Source organism: Mercenaria mercenaria, chromosome 1 (genome assembly GCF_021730395.1).
Source record: "Mercenaria mercenaria strain notata chromosome 1, MADL_Memer_1, whole genome shotgun sequence".
NCBI lineage: Eukaryota > Metazoa > Mollusca > Bivalvia > Venerida > Veneridae > Mercenaria > Mercenaria mercenaria.
In genome coordinates, this window is record NC_069361.1 from 47,410,059 (window position 1) to 47,436,382 (window position 26,324).

General features: G+C 36.2%; 1 protein-coding gene across 1 annotated transcript in view; it reads left to right on the top strand.

The window, feature by feature from the left end:
* Positions 1-25,058, top strand: part of LOC123539592 (uncharacterized) — a 42,119-nt gene extending 17,061 nt beyond the window's left edge. The window contains exons 2-6 of the mRNA XM_045324245.2: positions 6,134-6,347; positions 17,490-17,554; positions 18,935-19,280; positions 20,397-20,455; positions 24,171-25,058. Coding sequence (XP_045180180.2) covers positions 6,134-6,347; positions 17,490-17,554; positions 18,935-19,280; positions 20,397-20,455; positions 24,171-24,893 — 1,407 coding nt within the window. The 3' untranslated portion in view covers positions 24,894-25,058. The remainder of the gene's footprint in view (positions 1-6,133; positions 6,348-17,489; positions 17,555-18,934; positions 19,281-20,396; positions 20,456-24,170) is intronic.
* Positions 25,059-26,324: the final 1,266 nt, after the last annotated feature.

Consider the following 26,324-nt stretch of genomic DNA (forward strand, 5'->3'; position numbering starts at 1 on the left):
TTTATGTTTAGGTCAGCTTTTATCCTAAACTATCAAAGCTATTGCTTTCAAACTTGCAACACTTGTTCACCATCATAAGTTGACCCTGTACAGCAAGAAACATAACTCCGTCCTGCTTTTTGCAAGATTTATGGCCCCTTTTGGACTTAGAAAATATCAGATTTCTTGGTTAAGTTTTATGTTTAGGTCAACTTTTTCTCTTAAACTATCAAAGCTATTGCTTTGAAACTTGCAACACTTGTTCACCATCATAAGCTGACCCTGTACAGCAAGCAACATAACTCCATCCTGCTTTTTGCAATAATTATTGCCCCTTTTGGACTTAGAAAATCATTTTCTTGGTTGAGTATTATGTTTAAGTCAACTTTTCTCATAAACTATCAAAGCTATTGCTTTAAAACTTGCAACAGTTTTTCACCATCATAAGTGGACACTGTACATCAAGAAACATAACTCTATCCTGCTTTTTGCAAGAATGATGGCCCTTTTTAGACTAAGAAAATCATGGGTAGGACAATATTTCTATTACACAAAAAAAATCAGATGAGCGTCAGCACCCGCAAGGCGGTGTTCTTGTTAAAGGCCTTGGCCTCCAGATTTTTTTTAGATATCTGGAAATTTATGCTGTATTTCTTAAGAATGCTTTGAAACTTAATTACTGACAGATTATATGTTTAAAGTTATGGAAACACATGAGAATTAGTTGTTTTTACCACTTTTTACGATGAAAATCGAAAAGTGTTTGTAAAGCTTTACTCGAGGTAAATTTCCTCGATTATAAATATCTATACTGTAAAATCATTTAATTTCGTGGGCATGAAATTTTTTGTGGTTTCGGTCAAAATGGCAATTTCGTGGGGATATGAATTCATGGATTTCAAATTTTGAACATAAAATGAATGAGAATTTTACTTGTTTGTTGGGATTAGATTTCGTGGATTGACTCAACCACGAAATCCACGAAAATTAGTCCCCAAAGAATGTTAATGATTTCAATAATAGTGATTTCTATAGTGGTATCGGTAATGACAGCGGAAAATTTCTTTATTGCTTTGGCATTCTGGGTTCGATTCCAGACGCTGTCATCTTTTTTCTTTTTTTTTTGTCAATTACAAATTGACAGTGACATATATAAGGCCAAGATGTGTTTAATGTCTGTATATATTATTAAATTAATGAAGTAGTATGAACATTTCTTGAAAGATTATAGTTAGTTTAGACCATACTTTGTTCCTAAAGTATAAGAAAGTTTGTTATTATTCTATGTTTTAAAACTATTGAATTGAAAAGAAAATTACTGAATACTTTTGCAGATAAAGTTGCAAAAACACATTTATTCAAGGAGGGCCTAAATTATGGACCTGTCATCTTGTAGAATAGCTGTATTATACCAGTAATATGAGAATGGTTTGCCTGAAGTTCATGTGGGAGGAAAAAGTAGGTCATTAGGTTGTGGTTGGTCTTTAAAGAGGCACCACAAAATAACTGTATTCTTTTGTATTTCCATGATGGTAATTATACATACTTTGCACCAAGAAAATGAGAAATAACAAGTATCTAGTTACAAACTGACAGTGACATATATTAGGCAAAGACAGTGTGTGTAATGTCTTAGCATTTTTTGCTCGACTTTTCAAAGAAAATGTAGAGCTGTTGCACTCGCCCCGGCGTCGGCGTTGCCGTTGGTTAAAGTTTTTGATAAAGTCAAATATTTCTTTTACTATCAAAGCTATTGACTTGAAAACTAAAAACAGTTATTTACTATCAAAGTGTACACCAGGAGAAACAATCCCCATAACTCTGATTTGAATTTTGACAGAATTATGCCCCTTTTTAACTTAGAATTTTTGGTTAAAGTTTTTGATAAAGTCAAATATCTCTGTTACTATCAAAGCTATTGACTTGAAACTTAAAATGGTTATTTACTATCAAAGTCTACACCAGGATAAACAATCCCCATAACTCTGATTTAAATTTTGACAGAATTATGCCCCTTTTTAACTTAGAATTTTTGGTTAAAGTTTTCGATAAAGTCAAATATCTCTGTTACTATCAAACTTGACTTGAAACATAATATACTTATTTACTATCAAAGTCTACACCAGGAGAAACAATCCCCATAACACTGAATTGAATTTTGACAGAATTATGCCCCTTTTAAACTTACAAATTTTGTTAAAATTTTTGATAAAGTCAAAATAATCTCTGTTACTATTAAAGCTTTTGACTTGAAACTCAAAATAGTTATTTACTATCAAAATCTACACCAGGAGACACAATTCCTATAACTCTGGTTTGAATTTTGACAGAATTAAGCCCCTTTTTAACTTAGATTTTTTAGTTAAAGTTTTTGGTAAAGTCAAATATCTCTGTTACTATTAAAGCTTTTGACTTGAAACTCAAAATAGTTATTTACTATCAATGTCTACACCAGCAGACACAATTCTCATAACTATAATTTGAATTTTAACAGAGTTATGCCCCTTTTTAACTTGGATTTTTTTTTTTACTGGCAAAGCTCAAATTCAGTCAAGCACTGAGAAAAGTCGAGCGCGCTGTCTTACGGACAGCTCTTGTATCGAATAATTGTAGCAATATGTACTGAAATCAGTGTATTCAGTGAAATTTCAATCACATTTTGTTTCACAGTGTAAGATAGTTATTCATCTATGTTTTTGAAAATTATGCTGTAAAGAGATTGACTGAATAAGTTTACAGATGAAGTTGTCAAAACACATTTATTCAGGAATGGCCTAAATTGTCCACCTGAAAACTTGTAGTATAACTGTATATTACCTGTATTTCAAGAATGATTTTCTTGAAGTTTTTGTGGGTGAAAAAAGTAGGTCACTAGGTCATGGTGGGTCTTTAAGGATTCATAATTATATAAATGTTCGTCATTACCAATTTCAGAGAGAGGGAGCAGTCCCCTTGAGGTGCAGGAACTATTTCCTTTGATTAAGTATCACTGCTTATAAATCCCAATGCAATTCCACCAAATCCTTTAGTGGTAGGGATGTAAGATTAGTCAAAATTGCACAGATGATGGTCTGACCCCCATGTGGACTAAGGGTGAGGTCTCATAGATAAAATGAGGTTTTTAGCTTGTCAGATTTTAGATTACCTGAGCTCAAGAGTACTTTAGGCGATGAGAACGAAAATGGTCTTGAACCTACATCTGCCAGTATCACAAATGTTACATGCGCCATCAACTTTACTACTGAGCCATCATTCCATTGTAGTCGGTAAATTAAAAGACAGTCTTATACTTTTCTGTTCTACTAAATGTTTTAAAACAGACTGAAAATACAACTTTTTTTCTCTATTATCAATAAATGCAGTGGATTTCATATTATTGGATATTTGCTTTTATATTGTCATCTCTTACAGTTGATATTAGCATTTTTGATCCACTTTTACTTGAAGAGTCTCTAAGAGCTGCAGTTTTTAAACTTTGTGCACGTTGCAGTTTTAAAACTTTGTACACATGTTTTTATTAGACGAGTCAGTGTTTTATGATCATTAGGCGAATGAATTGAAGAAGACCAAGAACCATAACTCATTTGACTTGTGGGGTTAAAAATTGTTCATTAGAAGTATAGAAGTTGGAATATTTATATTTCAAATTTATTTGGTATCTGTTCATGGAGTACAGCTGCAGGCAAGGCTGCAGACATGTTATAGCAGTGCATGCAATAAAAGACTGCCAGGTCTAAGAAAATCACAAAATATCATTAGCAACAAAGAAAAGTCAGTACGTATATATTATCACATGGGTATTACTACCGGGAATTTGACAGTTTGGTAATACATGATGAGAGAATAAGGACTGATCCACTAATGAATGAATGACGATGGTAAAAATGGCTGGAATTTGTATAAATACAACTGTTGGAATTATTGGTTTGATAAAGTGCAAAGTTCCTTTTATATATTAAAAGTTTTGGTAAAAGTGAGAGTGGTTGTAATAATGTATGAATCAAACTATAACTATCTCTATACTGGAGATTTCGAGGAGTTTAACTTGGACATGGTAATTTTCTGTAATTTCAGTATCAGATCATAATACAAAAATGTACATTTCACTAGATTCAGTATTTTTTTTTTTGCATGGTTTAAATCTGGTGTTCACAAGTGAAATATTTCGATCAACTTTTTAACCAAATTTTCCCTATTTTTTGTAACTAAACAAGTTTTTTAAAGAGCTTTCATCCATTTTAATCCCCTGCCACAAATGGTGAGGGGTTATAGGAATGGTCTCCATCCATCCTTCCGTAATATTTTGTGTCTGCTCTGTATCTCCTAAACCCCTTGAAGGATTTTCATGAAACTTGGGTCAAATGATCACCTCATCAAGACGATGTGCAGAACCCATGAGTCAACCATGTCGGTTCAAGGTCAAGGTCACAACTCGAGGTCAAAGGTTTGAGCCTTCCGTTTCGTGTCCGCTCTGTATCTCCTAAACCCCTTGAAGGATAATCATGAAACTTGGGTCAAATGATCACCTCATCAAGATGATGTGCAGAACCCATAAGTCAGCCATGTCGGTTCAAGGTCAAGGTCACAGCTCAAGGTCAAAGGTTTGAGCCTTCCATTTCGTGTCCGCTCTGTATCTCCTAAACCCCTTGAAGGATAATCATGAAACTTGAATCAAATGATCACCTCATCAAGACGATGTGCAGAACCCATGAGTCAGCCATGTCGGCTCAAGGTCAAGGTCACAACTCAAGGTCAAAGGTTTGAGGCTACCATTTTGTTTCCGCTCAGTATCTCTTAAACCTCTTGAAGGATAATTATGAAACTTGGATTAAATGATCACCTCATCAAGACAATATGCAGAACTCATGAGTCAGCCATGTCGGCTCAAAGTCAAGGTCACAACTCGAGGTCAAAGGTTTGAGCCTTCCATTTTGTGTCCGCTCTGTATCTCCTAAACCCCTTTAAGGATTTTCATCAAACTTGGGTCAAATGATCACCTCATCAAGACGATGTGCAGAACTCATGAGTCAGCCATGTCGACTCAAGGTCAAGGTCACAACTTAAAGTCAAAGGTTTGAGCCTTCCATTTTATGTTCATTCTGTATCTCCTAAACCCCTTGAAGGATTTACATTAAACTTGGGTCAGATGATCACCTCATCAAGAACTCATGAGTCAGCCATGTCAACTAAAGGTCAAGGTCACAACTCAAGGTCAAAGGTTTGAGCTCTGTATCTCCTAAACCCCTTTTAGGATTTTCATGAAACTTGGGTCAAATGATCACCTCATCTAGACGATGTGCAGAATTCATGGGTCAGCCATGTCAGTTTAAGGTCAAGGTCACAGCTCAAGGTCAAAGGTTTACCCTTTCACTATCCATACCAGTGGCGGGGGATTTAGCTGTCTTTCAGACTGCCTTGTTTTTTTTTTAAAGGGATACACCTTTACTGATTGAACTTTACTGAAATAAATGGGTGCATTGGTACAGTCAATAACTTTACTATTTTCTTTTCCTTGCAAAAATTACCATTGAGTTGTTTTAAGGAATGATCAAAATTTAAACATTTTGTGAAAATATTTATACATGTAAAAGAAAATAAATAAGCTTAAGTACCCAGAAATGTTTTACTGACAGCTTAACTCTCTTGAACAGAATTTTTTTTGCTGGTGCAACTTTGGTCAAGTGGTTAACCCTTATCATGCTGGACACAGTTGATTCTGCCTTTGCAACCACTGCAGATCATGATCAGCCTGCACATCAATGCAATCCGATCATGATCTGCACTGTTAGCCTTTTTGGTATGCACCCCTTTTAACAGTTAATGGTACTGTCCAAATTGAAAGATGGACAAGTTCATTATCGAAATTTAGCAGGGTAAGGGTTAAGTTGCTTACTTTGAATCACTTGCACCTCACTGCTGTTTGTTCAAAACCTTGCTCGAGACATAGGAAGCCATCCAGCTGGCTTACAAAAGGTCACCAGTTCTCGCCATATGCCTGTTTGTGCCTTAATGGGTTGAGGAGAACCTGGGGTCTTGATCACTGTTATCAAAAGCTGGAAAATCGCCATATATGATATGTATGACTTGTGTGATTGTGTCTGTGTGAAGTCAAGTCAAACAAAACTAAAAGGAACTTATTTTTTTCTACTTCCAGACCAATGACAGCATGTCATTTCAGATCATAGACTCTGATGAGATTCCTGTATTCTCAAGCAGTCCCTCTTCACCGGCAGTGCACTCTGCGGCTCCTATGTTCAGCAATTTGGAGTTTGTGGCAAAGGATGATACGGCTGGACAGACAAACTCCACACCTCTTGATGGGTCACTGTATCAGACAATGTCAACATCAAATTTTGTTTTGAAAGATGGTAATACATACAAATTTTTGGATTACATACAGAACAACAGGTTCTAGTTGAAATAGAATAGATTTTTATTTGATTCCTTGAAAAATTATTTTTAGACCGTTAATTTCTAGATTTTTGATTCCCTTTTCACCTGTTATGTGTAAGTGCCAGACAGGATGGTCATGAATCATGACTACCAAGTTTTCTGTGATGCCAACAAGTCACAGTCTGTAGAAAGTAGTCGCATTGAACAATAATTTGAAATTAAACTAAGGCTGTTTTTTTTCCAATGAAGATACAACAGTTTTTCCCCAAGAAAACAAAAAAAATTTCTCAAGAAAGTGCGGCATCTATCTGTAATTAATAAAAATCATCACAAAATTAGGTGAATTTTCAACTAAATAATGGTGTTAGACATTCATTGTGTATGAAATATAGCTAAAATTTAAAATTTATTTAAAGTTTAAAAAATGTAAACAGAAAATTTATAAATATCTTTAAAATATTATTTAATTAAAGATATTTTATATGCTGTTGTTAACAGATACAATTGATTTTCTCAGTTGGGAGAGAAAGTTCTCTACTCTTATTAATATGAATTATAGGTAATATGATTCATTTAACAGTGTCTGAAATTGGATAAATACCAGTATTCAGCCTAGAAATATATGCGTCATTATCTTGTGTTTCAGCGTTTCAGATGAATGTTGGACTGGTTCTGCAGATTTTTTTCTGAACTTCAGAATATATTCTTAGAAAATTTTGCAAATAAAACCAATAGGGTTGTGTGCTAGATTTTTAGCTCACCTGAGTTGAGCTTTTGTGATCACGCTGTGTCCGTCATGCCTCCGTTCGTCCGTCCGTCAAGTCATCCATCCGTCGTCAACATTTTTGTTTAAACGACATCTCCTCCAAAACCAGTGAAAGGATTTTGATGAAACTTGGCCATGATGTTCCTTTGGTGGTCCTCTACCAAAGTTGTTAAAACGGTTCCGCTTGGTTATACATAGGGGCTGCCAGAGCTAAAAATAGAAAAAACTACATCTCCTCCTAAACTGATGGTCCGATTTTCAAATAATTTCACACAAATGGTCCTTATGTCACCTTTTACCAAAATTATTCAAATCATACCGATTTGTCAAAAAACATGGCCGCTAGAGGGCATGGTCACTTTTCCTTATTATGTATATAGTGGAAACTTTAAAAATCTTCTTGGATGAAATTGCTAGCCCAATTTTAGAATAATTTTACACATTTGGTTCTTGTGTGACCCTCTACCAAGATTGTTCAAATTATTTTGATTCGTCAAAAAACATGGCTGCCAGAGGGCGTGGTCACTTTTCCCTAATGTATATAGTGGAAACTTTAAAAATCTTCTTGTGTGAAACTGCTTACCCGATTTTAGAATAATTTTACACAAATGGTCCTTGTGTGACCCTCTACCAAGAATGTTCAAATTATTTTGATTCATCAAAAAACATGGTCGCCAGAGGGCAATTGGTCACTTTTCCCTATATGTATATAGTGGAAACTTTAAAATCTTCTTGTGTGAAACTGCTTGCCCGATTTTAGAATAATTTTAAGCAAATGGTCCTTGTGTGACCCTCTACCAAGAATGTTCAAATTATTTTGATTTGTCAAAAAACATGGCCGCCAGAGGGCGTGGTCAGTTTTCCCTTTATGTATATAGTGGAAACTTTCAAGATCTTCTTGTGTGAAACTGTTGGCCCAATTTTAAAATAATTTTACACAAATGGTCCTTTTGTGACCCTCTACCAAGAATGTTCAAATTATTTTCATCACTTTTCCCTATATGTATATAGTGGAAACTTTAATAATCTTCTTGTGTAAAACTGCTTGCCCGATTTTAAAATAATTTTACACAAATGGTGCAAATTATTTTGTTTCCTCAAAAAATATGGCTGCCAAGGGGCGTGATCCGTTTTCTTCTCTGAATCAATAATAGCTAGAGCCTTGATATTTGGCGTGTGATATCAGATTTGTAATGTCTACCATAATTGTTCAAATTATTGCCCTAGGTTCAAAAGTGTGTGTGACATGTATATAATATAGGCTAACATAGAAGAAACCTAACTCTGTACTTATACAAACAGACTCGAAGACTTGTACACAGGTGAGCACTTTAGGGTCAATGACCCTCTTGTTTTGCTAGACTGATCTACTGTTGTAAAGGGGATTTTTCATGAAACATATATTTTTGTGGAATATGAAAAATATTAATATTCTTATTAATTAGTAAATATCGATATTCACATAATGAATGTTCCGTAATTTATAAGAGCTTAGTCTCTTCATATCGCCACAATAAGAGAAACACTCTTTTCTTTATTAAGTATCATTTTAAGTCATGTTTTTAGCTCACCTGTCACAAAGTGACAAGGTGAGCTTTTGAGATCGCGCAGTGTCCGTCGTCCGTCCGTGCATCCGTAAACTTTTGCTTGTGACCACTCTAGAGGTCACATTTTTCATGGGATCTTTATGAAAATTGGTCAGAATGTTCATCTTGATGAGATCTAGGTCAAGTTCGAAACTGGGTCACGTGCGGTCAAAAACTAGGTCAGTAGGTCTAAAAATAGAAAAACCTTGTGACCACTCTAGAGGTCAAATTTTTCATGGGATCTTCATGAAAGTTGGTCAGAATGTTCATCTTGATGATATCTAAGTCAAATTCGAAACTGGGTCACGTGCGGTCAAAAACTAGGTCAGTAGGTCTAAAAATAGAAAAACCTTGTGACCACTCTAGAGGTCACATTTTTCATGGGATCTTTATCTTGTTTGTTAGAAATGATTCAATTTTAAAGGCACTGGCTTCCAGATTGATACAAAAAAAAAAAAGAGAGATTGTTTGAGATATCTGGAAATTAATGCAGTATTTCTTAAGAATGCTATTAAATTTAATTACCGCTATATAGCGGTATCAGTAATGACAGTGGAAAACTTCTTTATTGCCACCGCGGTCTGGGTTCGATTACACGGCGCGGTTATTTTTTTTTTTCTTGATTTGGCATTTTTAAAATAGAAACAAAAACACATATTCTAATATTCATAATATGACCAAACTTCACTTTAAAAGAAAGATCATTTTTTAGTCACAATCTGGAGGTCAGTGCCTTTAATATAAAACAGAAAGGTACAATGCAGATTTTGAAAAAGAACAATGTATAAGACACTGAACATAATATGGTCAGATGAAATAAATAAGAATATACATCATATAAACCCTCTCAGAAACTTGTGCAAAATCCTCTGAAAAGCAGGATCCTCTCATTTTTTACCGGACTTTTGAGTTGGTCCAGTTTTCAAAGTTTTTACTGTAACAGGATTTATCTCACAAAATGACTAAAAATTGTTTAAAATTCTTTTTAGAAAAAAATGTTCTTGTATTTCAGAGGGGGGCATCAATCGCCAAGTGGTTAAGGTCACTGACTTCAAATCGCTCGGCTCTCGCCAATGATGGTTTGAAGGTTCTTCCGGAAGGCTGGTGCATCTAACAAGGTGCCTGCCCATGCCTGAACAATGCCTGGAGGGGCCCCTGAGATCTTCCTCCACTTTGAAAGGCTGGAAATGTCACCATATAGCTTTGTGCCTTTTTAGACAAAATGTTGTTGTACTAAAAATGGGAGCCTCCTTGGCCAAGTGATTAAGGTCACTGACTTCAAATCACATGTCTCTTGAAAGCTCACTTAGAATGTAGAATTCTTCCAGAAGGTTGGAGGTTCTATCCAGGTTCCCACCTAGAAGCTTCAAACTTCATAGGGTAATAGTACTTACAGAGTAGATGACCCCTATTGTTTTTGGGGTCACTCTGGCAAATGTCAAGGTCACAGGGGCCATGCATCCATTACACTTCATTTTCGATGAATAACTGGAGAACAAGTTGAGCTAGAACGTTCAAACTTCATAGGGTGATAGGGCTTACAGAGTAGATAACACCTATTATTTTTGGGCTACTTGATCAAAGGTCACAGGTGCCTGAACATGAAAAACTCTTTCCCATCAATATCTTGAGAACCACTTGACCCAGAATGTTGAAACTTAATAGGATGATTGGACATGCAGAGTAGATAACCAATATATTTTGGGATCACTCTGTCAAAGGTCAAGGTCACAAGGGCCAGAACATGGAAATTCATTTCCGATCAGTAACTGGAGAACCAGTTGAGCTAGAACCTTCAAACTTCATAGGGTGGGCTTACAGAGTAGCAGACCCTTATTGTACCCCCCGACAACAAAGTTGTAAGGGGGGGTTTACTGGTTTCAGGTTGTCTGTCTGTCTGTCTGTCCGTCTGTCTGTCTGTCAGTCTGTCCGTAGACGCAATCTTGTGCACACCATCTCTCCTTATCCCCTTGACAGGATTTAATGAAACTTCACACAAGTGATCAGTACCAACAGTAGTTGTGCATGGGGCATGTTAGGTTCTTTAAGAAAAAAAAATTGCAGAGTTATGGGACTTTGTTTTTTTGTTACTATACTATATACATAGACACAATCTTGTGCGCAGCATCTCTCCTCATCCCCTTGACACAATTTAATGAAACTTCACACAAGTGATCAGTACCAACAGTAGTTGTGCATGGGGCATGTTAGGTTCTTTTAGAAAAAAAATTGCAGAGTTATGGGACTTTGTTTTTTTGTTACTATACTATATACATAGACACAATCTTGTGCGCACCATCTCTCCTCATCCCCTTGACACAATTTAATGAAACTTCACACAAGTGATCAGTAACAACAGTAGTTGTTCATGGGGCATGTTAGGTTCTTTTAGAAAAAAAATTTGCAGAGTTATGGGACTTTTTTTTTTTGTTACTATACTATATACATAGACACAATCTTGTGTGCACCATCTCTCCTCATCCCCTTGACACAATTTAATGAAACTTCACACAAGTGATCAGTAACAACAGTAGTTGTGCATGGGGCATGTTAGGTTCTTTCAGCGACAAAAATTGCAGAGTTATGGGACTTTGTTTCTTGTTAACATACTATGTACATACAGCCTGCATATGCAATCTTGTGCGTGCCTAATCTACCAAACCCTTGCACACAATTTAATGAAACTTCACACAAGTGATCAGTACCAACCCTAGTTGTGCATGGTGCATGTTACATTCTTTTAGATAAATATTCTGCATAGTTATGGGACTTTGTTTTTTGTTACTATACTGTATACATACAGTCCACATAATTATGCAGTCTTGTGTGTGTCAAATTCAATGTACTGTGTCAGTGCATGCGGGGGGGTACATTCATCACCTTTAGTGATAGCTCTAGTTGTTTTTGGGGCTACTAGATCAAAGGTCACAGGTGCCTGAAGATGAAAAACTCTTTCCCATCAATATCTTGAGAACCACTTGACCCAGAATGTTGAAACTTCGTAGGATGATTAGACATGCAGAGTAGATGACCCCTATTGATTTTGGGGTCAGTCTATCAAAGGTCAAGGTCACAAGGGCCAGAACATGGAAATTAATTTCCGATTAGTAACTGGAGAACCATTTGACTTAGAACCTTCAAACTTCAAAGGGTAATAGGACTTACAGAGTAGATGACCTATATTTTTTTTTTTTTGGTCTCTCTGTCAAATGTCAAGGTCACAGTGGCCATCACACTAATTTTCGATCAATAACTGAAGAACCAGTTGAGCTAGAACCTTCAAACTTCATAGGGTGATAGGGCTTACTGAGTAGATGACACCTATATTTTAGCTCGACTATTCGAAGAATAGGGGAGCTATCCTACTCGCCCCGGCATCGGTGTAAGCGTGAGTGTTAGCGTGAGCGTGAGCGTGGGCGTCACACAAATGTTAAAGTTTGCGTACCACCCCAAATATTTTCAAAGTCCATTGAGCTATTGCTTTCATATTTTGCATACTTATTTATCATCATGACCCCAGTCTGTAAAAAGGAGGAGGCAACTCTATCAAGCATTTTAACTGAATTATGGCCCCTTTTCGACTTAGAATAAATGTTAAAGTTTGCGTACAACCCCAAATATTTTCAAAGTCCATTGAGATATTGCTTTTATATTTTGCATACTTGTTTACCATCATGACCCCAGTCTGTTAAAAGGAGGAGGCAACTCTATCAAGCATTTTAACTGAATTATGGCCCCTTTTCGACTTAGAATAAATGTTAAAGTTTGCGTACCACCCCAAATATTTTCAAAGTCCATTGAGATATTGCTTTCATATTTTGCATACTTGTTTACCATCATGACCACAGTCTGTTAAAAGGAGGAGGCAACTCTATCAAGCATTTTGACTGAATTATGGCCCCTTTTCGACTTAGAATATGCTTATTGTAATGTTAAAGTTTTACTCACTGCTTATATTATACTATCAAGCACTGAGAATAGTCGAGCACGCTGTCCACTGACAGCTCTTGTTTTTTTTTGGTCTCTCTGTCAAATGTCAAGGTCACAGTGGCCATGCATCCGTCAAACTAATTTTCGATCAATAACTGGAGAACCAGTTGAGCTAGAACCTTCAAACTTCATAGGGTGATAGGGCTTACTGAGTAGATGACCCCTATTATTTTGGGGCTACTAGATCAAAGGTCACAGGTGCCTGAAGATGGAAAACTCTTTCCCATCAGTATCTTGAGAACCACTTGACCCAGAATGTTGAAACTTAATAGGATGATTGGACATGCAGAGTAGATAACCCCTATTTATTTTGGGGTCACTCTGCTTAAGGTCAAGGTCACAGGGGCCAGAAGAAGGAAAACTACTTCCAATCCATAACTTGAGAACCACTAGGCCCAGAATGTTAGAACTTTGTGTGATGATTGGACATGCCAAGTAGATGATCCTTTTTGCAGCCAACCATCAGTGTCTTTTTGACTTTCGCTCCTGTCCCCTATTGACTTCTTGCCTATTACAACAATGCATTGGTGGAGATTGCGCTTTTCTACAAAAGCATTTTCTAGTTAACCTTTACCCTTCTAAATTTTTAAAATGGACTGGTCTATCATTCAGTTTAGGCAGTACTATTTATTATTCGAAGGGGTGTTCACTGAAAATTTACTGACTGAATAGCGAACAATGGAGACCATGACCAGCCTGCATGGATGTGCATTTTCAGCTCGACTATACGAAGTATAAGGAGAGCTATCCTACTCGCCTCGGCGTCGACGTCTTTCCGCGTCCCCACCTTGGTTAAAGTTTTGGTGCACTTTCTCTTTTTTCAACATATCTCTGTAATTACTTGATGGATTTGATTCAGACTTGAAATACTTATTCCTCATCATCATCCACATCATCTGACATAAGAGCCATAACTCTGGCACCAATATTTCATGAATTATCCCCCCTTTTCACTTAGATTTTCCGGTTAAAGTTTTGATGCACTTCCACTCTATCTCTGTTATTACTGAATGGATTTGATTCAAACTTAAAATACTTGTTCAACATCATCACCCACATCATATGACACAAGGTGTATAATTCTGGCACCATTTTTTCATGAATTATTCCCCCTTTTTACTTAGAATTTCAGGTTAAAGTTTTAGTGCACTTTCACTCTACCTCTGTTATTACTGAATGGATTTGATTCAAACTTAAAATAGTTGTTCAGCATCATCACCCACATCATATGACACAAGGTGCATAACTCTGGCACCATTTTTTAGCTTGACTATTCAAAGAATAGTCTAGCTTTTCTACTCACCCTGGCGTCGGCGTCAGCGTCACACCTTTGTTAAGTTTTTGCATGCAAGTACATACAGCCATCAATTAAAGGCATATAGCTTTGAAACTTATTTTTTCTTTTTCTAGGTCAATTACCAACCTCTCTGGGTCAAGTCCCATAACTCTGACATGTATTTTGAGCAAATTATGCCCCCTTTTGAACTTAGAAAATTTTGGTTAAAGTTTTACATGCAAGTTACTATCTCCAAAACTAATGCAGATATTGAATTGAAACTTCACATGTGTCTTCGGGGTTATAAAACTAGTTGATAGCAGCAAGTCCCATAACTCTGACCTTCATTTTGGCCAAATTATGCCCCCTTTTGGACTTAGAAAATTTTGGTTAAACTTTTGCATGCAAGTACATACAGCTATTTCTAAAAGGCATATAGATTTGAAACTTATTTTTTCTTTTTCTAGGTCAATTACCAACCTCTCTGGGTCAAGTCCCATAACTTTGACATGTATTTTGAGCAAATTATGCCCCCTTTTGGACTTAGAAAATTCTGGTTAAAGTTTTACATGCAAGTTACTATCTCCAAAACTAATGCAGATATTGAATTGAAACTTCACATGTGTCTTCAGGGTTATAAAACTAGTTGATAGCATCCAGTCCCATAACTCTGACCAGTATTTTGGCCAAATTATGCCCCCTTTTGGACTTAGAAAATTCTGGTTAAAGTTTTGCGTGCAAGCTATTATTAAAAGGCATATAAATTTGAAACTTATTTTTTTCTTTTTCTATGTCAATTACCAACCTCTCTGGGTCAAGTCCCATAACTCTGACATGTATTTTGAGCAAATTATTCCCCTTTTTGGACTTAGAAGATTCTGGTTAAAGTTTTGCGTGCAAGTACATACAGCTATTACTAAAAGGCATATAGATTTGAAAGTTATTTTTCCTTTTTCTAGATCAGTTACCAACCTCACTGGGTCAAGTCCCATAACTCTGGCATATATTTTGGGCAAATTATGCCCCCTTTTGGACTAAGAAAATTCCGGTTAAAGTTTTACATGCAAGTTTCTATTTCCAAAACTAATGCAGATATTGAATTGAAACTTCACATGTGTCTTCGGGGCTATAAAACTAGTTGATAGCAGCAAGTCCCATAACTGATATGCATTTTGGTCAAATTATGTCCCCTTTTGAACTTGAAACTCTTTTGATATTTAACTTTTTTGGGCAATATTTTCCTGCTTCTGGGACAATATTTCGAATAGTCAAGCTTGGCTGTCTTATGGACAGCTCTTGTTCATGAATTATTCCCCCTTTTTACTTAGAATTTCAGGTTAAAGTTTTGGTGCACTTTCACTCTATCTCTGTTATTACTGAATGGATTTGATTCAAACTTAAAATAGTTGTTCAGCATCATCACCCACATCATATGACACAAGATGCATAACTCTGGCACAATTTTTCATGAATTATTCCCCTTTTTACTTAGAATTTCAGGTTAAAGTTTTATGCACTTTCACTCTATCTCTGTTATTACTGAATGGATCTGATTCAAACTTAAACAATTGTTCAACATCATTACCCTTATCATATGATGCAAAGTGCATAACTCTGGGACCATTTTTAGCTCGACTATTCGAAGAATAGTCTAGCTATTCTACTCACCCTGGCGTCAGCGTCGGCGTCAGCGTCACACCTTGGTTAAGTTTTTGCATGCAAGTACATACAGCTATCATTTAAAGGCATATAGCTTTGAAACTTATTTATTCTTTTTCTAGGACAATTACCAACCTCACTGGGTCAAGTTCCATAACACTAACATGTATTTTGAGCAAATTATGCCCCCTTTTGGACTTAGAAAATTCTGGTTAAAGTTTTACATGCAAGTTACTATCTCCAAAACTAATGCAGATATTGAACTGAAACTTCACATGTGTCTTTGGGGTTATAAAACTAGTTGATAGCACCAAGTTCAATAACTCTGACCTTCATTTTGGCCAAATTATGCCCCCTTTTGGACTTAGAAAATTCTGGTTAAAGTTTTGCGTGCAAGTACATACAGCTATCATTTAAAGGCATATAGATTTGAAACTTATTTTTTCTTTTTCTAGGTCAATTACCAACCTCACTGGGTCAAGTCCCATAACTCTGACATGTATTTTGGGCAAATTATGCCCCCTTTTGGACTTTGAAAATCCTGGTTAAAGTTTTGCGTGCAAGTACATACAGCTATTACCAAAAGGCATATAGCTTTGAAACTTATTTATTCTTTTTCTAGGTCAATTACCAACCTCACTGGGTCAAGTTCCATAACTCTTAACACGCATTTTGAGCAAATTTTGTCCCCTTTTGGACTTAGAAAATTCTGGTTAAAGTTTCACAACTATCTCCAAAACTAATGCAGATATTGAATTGAAACTTAACATGTTTCTTCGGGGTTATAAAACTAGTTGATAGCATCAAGTCCCATAACTCTGATATGCATTTTGGTCAAATTATGTCCCCTTTCGAACTTAAAACTCTTTTGAGTAATAATTTCCTGCTTCTGTGACAATATTTCGAATAGTCGAGCTTGGCTGTCTTACGGACAGCTCTTGTTTCATGAATTATTTCCCCTTTTTACTTAGAATTTTAGGTTAAAGTTTTGATGCACTTTCACTCTGTCTCTGTTATTACTTAATGGATTTGATTCAAACTTAAAATAGTTGTTCAACATCATCACCCACACCATATGATGCAAGGGGCATAACTCTGGCACAAATTTTTTATTAATTATTCCCCCTTTTTACATAGAATTTTAGGTTAAAGTTTTGATGCACTTTCACTCTGTCTCTGTTATTACTGAATGGATTTGATTCAAACTTAAAATAGTTGTTCAACATCATCACCCACACTATATGACACAAGCCCCACAACTCTGGCACCAATATTTAATGAATTATGCCCCTTTTTGCTTCGGATATACTTATATAGTGTTTTGATACATTTTATCTTTACCTCTCTTATTACTTTAAGTTGATATTTTTGACATAGACTCAGGCTATTGTGCAATATCTTCATCCACAATTGGAGTCATTAAACACTCAAGTGACAGCTCTAGTTTCCTCAGATGTGCCCAGTTTCACTATCCAGCATCGAAATAGTCGAGCATGCTGTCTCCTGTGACAGCTCTTGTTTTATCTTGTTCTGCACTGGTCACAAAGACGGAATCATTCACCAGGGACCAGCAGGCTAAAAATTTAGGAACACTGGCTAGGTGAACTGATACCATGGCTGGAGAAGGATGTAAAATAAAAAAACTAAACCAAGTTGAAATATTGTAAAATATAAATAATATTAACAACAATTTCCAAAGGGAAATAATAAGTAACACTTTTGTTTGAATTTTTCGGTCTGAAAGTCTGAAAATTTGTAAAAAAAAAGTTATTCTACTCAGGCGAAACAAGTTAACCGAAGTGTTTATACTTGCAGATTATCAAGTTGTTTCAATTTTCAGATAAAAGTAAAGTGGAACAGTCTGTGAATGAGACAACTTTAGATGGTCGAGTATGGACACTCAGTGTAAGTATTTCTAAATTCCACAACCAGATTCTTTAGGAAATTCAATGATTATTCATGTAGTATGTTGAAAGATGGAATAGTTTTGTTAGCAAGAAAATGATTTTCTGCTGAAGGCATGCTTTTTTTATCTTAAGCGGAACCAAGGTAATTTGGGAACCCTACTATTTTGGGTGTTTAGAGGTCAAAGGACAAGATCTGAATGTTCTTGAATCTAAAAAAAATGGCAGTTATAGGATATAAATAATACTATTTTATCTGGTTTCTAAATCTTGAAAACTTGGTTATTATTTTAGCAATGTAACGAACTGGCGGTGTCAAGTTTTATGTTCCCTTTCTATTTTTTAGTCTGGGCTGAGGTATTGAAATGAAACTTTGTCTGTTGGTAGCTTATAGTAATTCAAAAGTAAGGATTGCATTTGGGGCCAATGGATTCAGGGTCATGGTCATTCAAGGTTACTGTTACTAGAAATAGAAAAAATAATCACGCCATAACATTAGATGTATAGAAATTAAACATGGGCTATAGGTTGCTTATAGAAAAACTAAAGTTGGGATTGCATATATGGTCAGTGGGGTTGAGCTCCAGGTCAGCATAAATCAATCTGTAAAATTTAATTTTAGCTCGACTATTCAAAGAATAGGTAGAGCTATTGGACTCACCCATGCGTTGACATCTGCGTCCCCGTCCGCTTTGGTTAAGTTTTTGTATGTTAGCTGGTATCTCAGTAACCACTTGCGGGAATGGACTGAAACTTCATACACAAATTCACTGTGACAAGGCTGTTGAATAGTCGAGCGTGTCTATCTTCCGACATCTTTTATTTCGGTTTATAACTTTATTTAGGATTGACATAATGTCACCAGATTTGCTGTAAAGCTAGCATGACATTGTATAGAAACCATAGCTTTGGATTAAATTTTAAGCTTCCATTACTAAAAATAGATACTAGAAATAGGAAGGTTACTTATCATGACAAAAATGTAGTGGGTTGCTTTTGTAGGCACTACTATCAGTGTCACTGTCAGGTCAAGGTCACTGTTTTTAAAAATAGAATCTGTTTGGAAAAGCTTGATTTTTGGAATGTCCACAATTTAAAGATATATTAGATATATCTAAGAGACTAAAGTGGATATTTAGGCCCTTTGCAAGTGCAATGTTTGAGAATTCAAACTAGATGTCAAGGGTCAAATCCTCTTGGATCTGGTTTCCTCTGGACCTCCTCATTAAACTCGAGTGCCAGTGTTTTAGGGTTAGCTTTTACCATCAGCCTTGCTTGAACAGACAAGTTTAAGCAAAGACTAAAGCTCTAGAGTTTAGTAGATAACTTTAATTACCTACATCTGATGTCTATATTTTAATGATTTATTTTCATTTTGCAGGATTTTATAACCACAACCATCTCCAGCAGCCAATCACCACTCTTACCATTTGAATCTGTAGCCCCAATTGATGCGAGTCATTCTATATCTGTGAGCATGAGTACATCGGGAACCAGTTTTGTACCAGTAACTGTTAGCTTGAGTACTTCGGGAACCAGTTCTGTCCCAGTAACTGTTAGCTGGAGTACCTTGGGAACCAGCTGTGTTCCATTAACTGTTAGCTGGAGTACTTTAGGAACCAACTCTGCTCCGGTAAATGTTGATTACAGTGCTTTACGAAACACCTCAGCGCAAGCTGGTAGCTTGGGCAGTAATAATAACATACTGCAGCAGGATAATGTACAGTGTAAGTATGAACTAGGTATACAAACTAAGTATGAACTGTGTATACAAACTAAGTATGAACTGGGTATACAAACTAAGTATGAACTAGTTATACAAACTAAGTATGAACTGGGTATACAAACTAATTATGAGCAAGGTGTACAAACTAAGTATGAACTAGGTATACAAAATAAGTATGAGCAAGGTGTACAAACTAAGTATGAACTGGGTATAAAAATCTAAGTATAAACTAGGTAAACAAGTTAAGTAGGAATTGTGTATACAAACTATTAAGGAACTGTGTATACAAACTAAGTATGAGCTATGTGTACAAAATAAGTATGAACTTGGTATAAAAATCTAAGTAGAAACTGGGTAGAGTACTATACAAACTAAGTATGAACTGAGTATACAAACTATGAACTGGGTATACAGACTTAGTATAAGCTAGGTGTACAAACTAAGTATGAACTGGGTATAAAATTCTAAGTACGAACTATGTATACAAACTAAATATGAACTGAGTATACACACTAAGTATGAACTATGTATACAAACTAAGTACAAACTGGGTGTACAAACTAAGTACCTAAGGTATAAAAATTTTAAGTATGAACTAGAGATAAAAAAGAGTTAAAACACTTAGAGATAAAAAAGTGTAGAGACCCAGTCTGAAAATGTAAGCTTGCCATTCGAGTCAAATATAAGGTGGTGTGCTCAGAAACAACCAACCAGATGAAATTGTGTAAATTTTGTAATTTTGGCATTTTTATTTAGCCATGTCAACTGGGGTGAGGGGTGTGAGGAGGGTTTTATCTGCCTTTGCCAAATTGAGTACAGGTCATGTGGTTGATTTTGTCTTGTTAGTTAGGGCTTGTCCTTTATTTAATAAAAAAACAGACATTTGCACAGAGCGAGGTTTTCTTGAGAAAAGTTGTTAAAGTCATTAGAAGCTGCTGTTATTTGTCCATTTTTGAAAAAGTAGAGATTTTAGAGAATCAGTATTTGCAGAAGCATATACATGTATGTGTATCTCTATATATTAGAATTTGCAAAGACTAAATGTTTCGTAGATTTACCAATGCAGTCTTTTTTTTTTACCACTCATTTCAGTAATCATGTAAGAAATCATGTTTAGTTTCAGATACATATGAACGGGTATCATTTGATGGTCCACACTTGCAGGAGAGTAACTTGGTTTGTATTTAATTCATACTTATTTAAACTTACAATATCTAACTTACTCTAGATCCATTGTAAAGATAGCTTAAAGTTTTTCAGTGAAACCGTTACTATTTTTGCAGGATTAAATTCCTTGAATTTTGTAGTTGTTTAATAAATTTACCTCTCCCAGTAAATAATTCAAATTTTTATACGACCGAAGGAATGTATTATGTTATGGGCCCGGTGTCCGTCTGTCCGTCCGTTAGCAATTCCGTGTCCGCTCTGTAACTCTAGAACCCCTTGAAGGATTTCAAAGAAACTGGACACAAATGTTCACCACACCGAGACGACGTGCAGAGCGCAAGTTTTGGATGTCTCATTTCAAGGTCAAGGTCACACTTAGGGGTCAAAGGTCATATGAGTGTGTTACGTGTCCGCTCTGTAACTCCTGAACTGCTTGAAGGATTTCAAAGAAACTTGGCACAAATGTTCACCACACTGTTAAGTTTTTGCATGCAAGTACATACAGCTATCATTTAAAGGCATATAGCTTTGAAACTTATTTATTCTTTTTCTAGGTCAATTACCTACCTCACTGGGTCAAGTCCCATAACTCTGACATATATTTTGGCCAAATTATGCCCCCTTTTGGACTTAGAAAATTTTGGTTAAAGTTTACATGCAAGTTACTATCTCCAAAACTAATACAGATATTGAAATGAAACTTCACATGTGTCTTCGGGATTATAAAACTAGTTGATAGCACCAAGTCCCATAACTCTGACCTTCATTTTAGCCAAATTACGCCCCCTTTTGGACTTAGAAAATTTTGGTTAAAGTTTTGCGTGCAAGTACATACAGCTATTACTAAAAGGCATATAGATTTGAAACTTATTTTTAGCTCACCTGTCACAAAGTGACAAGGTGAGCTTTTGTGATCGCGTGGCGTCCGTCGTCCATCGTCCGTCCGTGCGTCCGTCTGTCCGTGCGTAAACTTTTGCTTGTGACCACTCTAGAGGTCACATTTTTCAAGGGATCTTTATGAAAGTTGGTCAGAATGTTCATCTTGATGATATCTAGGTCAAGTTCGAAACTGGGTTACGTGCGTTCAAAAACTAGGTCAGTAGGTCTAAACATAGAAAAACCTTGTGACCTCTCTAGAGGCCATATATTTCATGAGATCTTCATGAAAATTGGTCAGAGTGTTCAGCTTGATGATATCTAGGTCAGGTTCCAAACAGGGTCACGTGGGGTCAAAAACTAGGTCAGTAGGTCTAAAAATAGAAAAACCTTGTGACCTCTCTAGAGGCCAAATTTCTCAATGGATCTTCATGAAAATTGGTCAGAATATTCACATTGATGATATCTAGGTCAAGTTCGAAACTGGGTCACATGGGTTCAAAAACTAGGTCAGTAGGTCTAAAAATAGAAAAACCTTGTGACCTCTCTAAGGGCCATATTTCTCAATGGATCTTCATGAAAATTGATCAGAATGTTCACCTTGATGATATCTAGGGCAATTTTGAAACTGGGTCACGTGAGGTCAATAACTAGGTCAGTAGGTCTAAAAATATAAAAACCTTGTGACCTCTCTAGAGGCCATATTTTTCAAGAGATCTTCATGAAAATTGATCAGAATGTTCAACTTGAGGATATCTAGGTCAGGTTCGAAACTGGGTCACATGCGGTCAAAAACTAGGTCAGTAGGTCTAAAAATAGAAAAACCTTGTGACGTCTCTAGAGGCCATATTTCTCAATGGATCTTCATGAAAATTGGTGAGAGTGTTCAGCTTGATGATATCTAGGTCAAGTTCATAACTGGGTCATGTGCGTTCAAAAACTAGGTCAGTAGGTCGAAAAATAGAAAAACCTTGTGACCTTTCTAGAGGCCATATTTTTCATGAGATCTTAATGAAAATTGGTGAGAATGTTCACCTTGATGATATCTAGATCAAGTTCAAAAGTGGGTCACGTGCCTTCAAAAACTAGGTCATTAGGTCAAATAATAGAAAAACCTTGTGACCTCTCTACAGGTCATATTTTTCAATGGATCTTTATGAAAATTGGTCAGAATTTTTTATCTTGATGATATCTTGGTCACATATGCTCAAAATCTAGGTCACTATGTCAAATAATAGAAATTACGACATCATACTCGGTTCAACACTGGGTCATGTGGGGATAGGTCAGCGATTCAGGACCATCATGGTCCTCTTGTTTCTTTTTCTAGATCAATTACCTACCTCACTGGTCAAATGTTCACCACACTGTTAAGTTTTTGCATGCAAGTACATACAGCTATCATTTAAAGGCATATAGCTTTGAAACTTATTTATTCTTTTTCTAGGTCAATTACCTACCTCACTGGTCAAGTCCTATAACTCTGACATGTGTTTTAGCCAAATTATGCCCCCTTTTGGACTTAGAAAATCCTGGTTAAAGTTTTACATGCAAGTTACTATCTCCAAAGCTAATGCAGATATTAAATTGAAACTTCACATGTGTCCTCGGGGTTATAAAACTAGTTGATAGAATCAAATCCCATAACTCTGACCTTCATTTTAGCCAAATTATGCCCCCTTTGGACTTAGAAAATTTTGGTTAAAGTTTTGCGTGCAAGTACATACAACTATTATTAAAAGGCATATAGATTTGAAACTTATTTTTTCTTTTTCTAGATCAATTACCTACCTCACTGGGTCAAGTCCTGTAGCTCTGACATGTATTTTAGCCAAATTATGCCCCCCTTTGGACTTACAAAATCCTGGTTAAAGTTTTACATGCAAGTTACTATCTCCAAAACTAATGCAGATATTAAATTGAAACTTCACATGTGTCTTCGGGGTTATAAAACTAGTTGATAGAATCAAGTCCCATAACTCTGACTTGTATTTTAGCCAAATTATGCCCCCTTTTGGACTTAGAAAATTCTGGTTAAAGTTTTGCGTGAAAGTACAAACAGCTATTACTTAAAGGCATATAGATTTGAAACTTATTTATTCTTTTCTAGGTCAGTTACCAACCTCACTGGGTCAAGTTCCATAACTCTTAACATGTATTTTGAGCAAATTATGCCCCCTTTTGGACTTAGAAAATTGTGGTTAAAGTTTTACATGCAAGTTACTATCTCCAAAACTAATGCAGATATGGAATTGAAACTTAACATGTTTCTTCAGGGTTATAAAACTAGTTGATAGCATCAAGTCCCATAACTCTACTATGCATTTTGGTCAAATTATGTTTCCGTTTCGGAACTTAAAACTCTTTTGATATTTAACATTTTGGGTAATAATTTCCTGCTTCTGTGACAATATTTCGAATAGTCGAGCTTGGCTGTCTTACTGACAGCTCTTGTTATTTGGCAGATCCCTTTTTGTTCTCTTACAATATTTTTTTTTGAATTACTTCCCTTTTGTGTTACTATAAATAGCTTATTTTGAAACTTTTTTATTATTTGCAGTAGGGAAAAATCGAGACCACTTTTCTGTGGTACAACATGGATGATACATCCAATTTTTAGATTTATTTTGACATTACTTTACCAGGTACAAGAATTTTTTTGTGGACTTTGAAAAAAAATTTTTTTGGAATTTCTTCTTTTTCTTGTTCCTGTCCTTCGGGCTTCAACAGTCAAGTTCTTTAAATTTTGCTCCCATCCTCTGATGTAACCCTTTGGGCGTATATTGCCCCGCTTGGCGGCACTCTTGTTTTTAGAATGATTTGAGATATTTTGATGCTCTTCTTTCAGTTTGCACAAGCTTCACCTCAAGATGGTAAAAAAGCATTTGATCTGTCACCACTTCCATCAGAATCAAGGTCACAAGAACAGAATTTAGGAGGGATCCAGAATATCAATAACCAGTGTTACGAGGCAGCTATTAGCGAGCATTTTGGACGTAAAAAACATTCTAAAATTGGTCAGTATGTGTCAAAAGTGAAAAACTCGAAACCTCATTCTGGGCTATCCCAAGTGTATGATAAACTACAGAGAGTATCGCCTGGACAGAGTCCAGTCCATCGCATTAAACAGAAGACTGATTTTAGCAAGTCACCAATAACTAGTCCAGCGGCAGTGAAAGAAACTGCATCAGAAGATTCTAATGTGACAAAATCAACATTTTCAACATTCACAATGCCCAGCATTCCATCTCCGTCGTCACCGTTTTCTGCACGATCGCATTCACCCATTCAAGCAGACGGTCAAAAATCTCCAAAATCCCCTAAAGGAGAGACGGACATTAAAAAATATCGCTACAATCAGACGGCATTAGCTTTACAGCAATCCGGTTTAATGAAAACCACCATAAAAACTGCCGAACTGCTACGGAAAAGTCGACTTCTGCAGCAAGAACTGTCCAAGTTACGTAAAGAGACAGCAGTATTTGTTCACATGGTTCTTAACAATCCAGAAAATAAGCATATTAAAGATATGTACATGCCAGAGCAGGAGGATAATTCAAAGCCGCAATGAAAATCTCATAGTTATTTAGCAATAATTGTTCTTTGTTTCAGGGAAGCATTTCTATTTTTAGCTCCCACCAACTTTGTTCAGGTTGATCTATTATTATAGGAGGGATGGTCTTTTTCTGTCTACCTGCATCAATATTATACGCCCGTTTGAAAAACGGGACGTATTATGGGAACGCCCCTGGCGGGCGGGCGGGCAGGCGGGTGGGCGGCGTCCACAGACTTTGTCCGGAGCATATCTTCTACATGCATGAAGGGATTTTGATGAAAGTTGGCACAGTTGTTCACCTTCATGAGACGGAGTGTCATGCGCAAAAACCAGGTCCCTAGGTCTAAGGTCAAGGTCACATTTAGAGGTCAAAAGGTCAAATTCAAGAATGACTTTGTCTGGAGCATATCTTCTTCATGCATGGAGGGATTTTGATATAACTTGGCACAAATGTTCACCACCACGAGGCGGAGTGTCATGCGCAAGAACCAGGTCCCTAGGTCAAAGGTCAAGGTCACACTTAGAGGTCAAAGGATACAAGAATGAAAACCTTGTCCGGAGCATTTCTTTTTCATGCATAGAGGGATTTTGATATAACTTTGCACAAATGTTTACCACCACCAGGCGGAGTGTCATGCGCAAGAACCAGGTCCCTAGGTCAAAGGTCAAGGTCACACTTAGAGGTCAAATGATACAAGAATGAAAACCTTGTCAGGAGCATTTCTTCTTCATGCATAGAGGGATTTTGATATAACTTTGCACAAATGTTCACCACCACGAGCCAGAGTGTCATGTGCAAGAACCAGGTCCCTAGGTCAAAGGTCAAGGTCACACTTAGAGGCCAAAGGTCAGATAAAAGAATGACTTTGTCTGAAGCATTTCTTCTTCATGCATGGAGAGATTTTGATGTAACATGGCACAATTATACACCATCATGAGATGAAGTGTCATGTGCAGTTCCTTTCTTTAGAATTACTTCCCTTTGTTGTTACTATAAATAGCTTATATTGTAACTTTTTCATTATTAGTCGTAGGGAAAAATCGAGACCACTTTTCTGTAGTACAACATGCATGCTACATCCAATTATGAGGTGTATTTTGACCAATCTCTACCTGGTAAAGATTTTTGTGTGGACTTACAATTTTTTTATGGATTTTTTTTTTTTTGTAAGATTATCTTCCCTTAGTTGTTACTATAAATAACTTATATTGTAACTTTTTTATAATTGACCGTAGGGAAAAAACAAGACCACTTTTCTGTGGTACAACATAGATGTTACTTTCAAATTTTAGGTGTATTTTAAGGTATCTCTACCTGGTAAGGAGTTTTTTTGTGGACTTAGAAAAACTAATGACTTACAATGATTAGTAAACAACCACAAAATTAAAATTCCATTTGCAAATACAGGTGCTAGAGTAAAAAAATATGCTGTGACGGGCGTATAT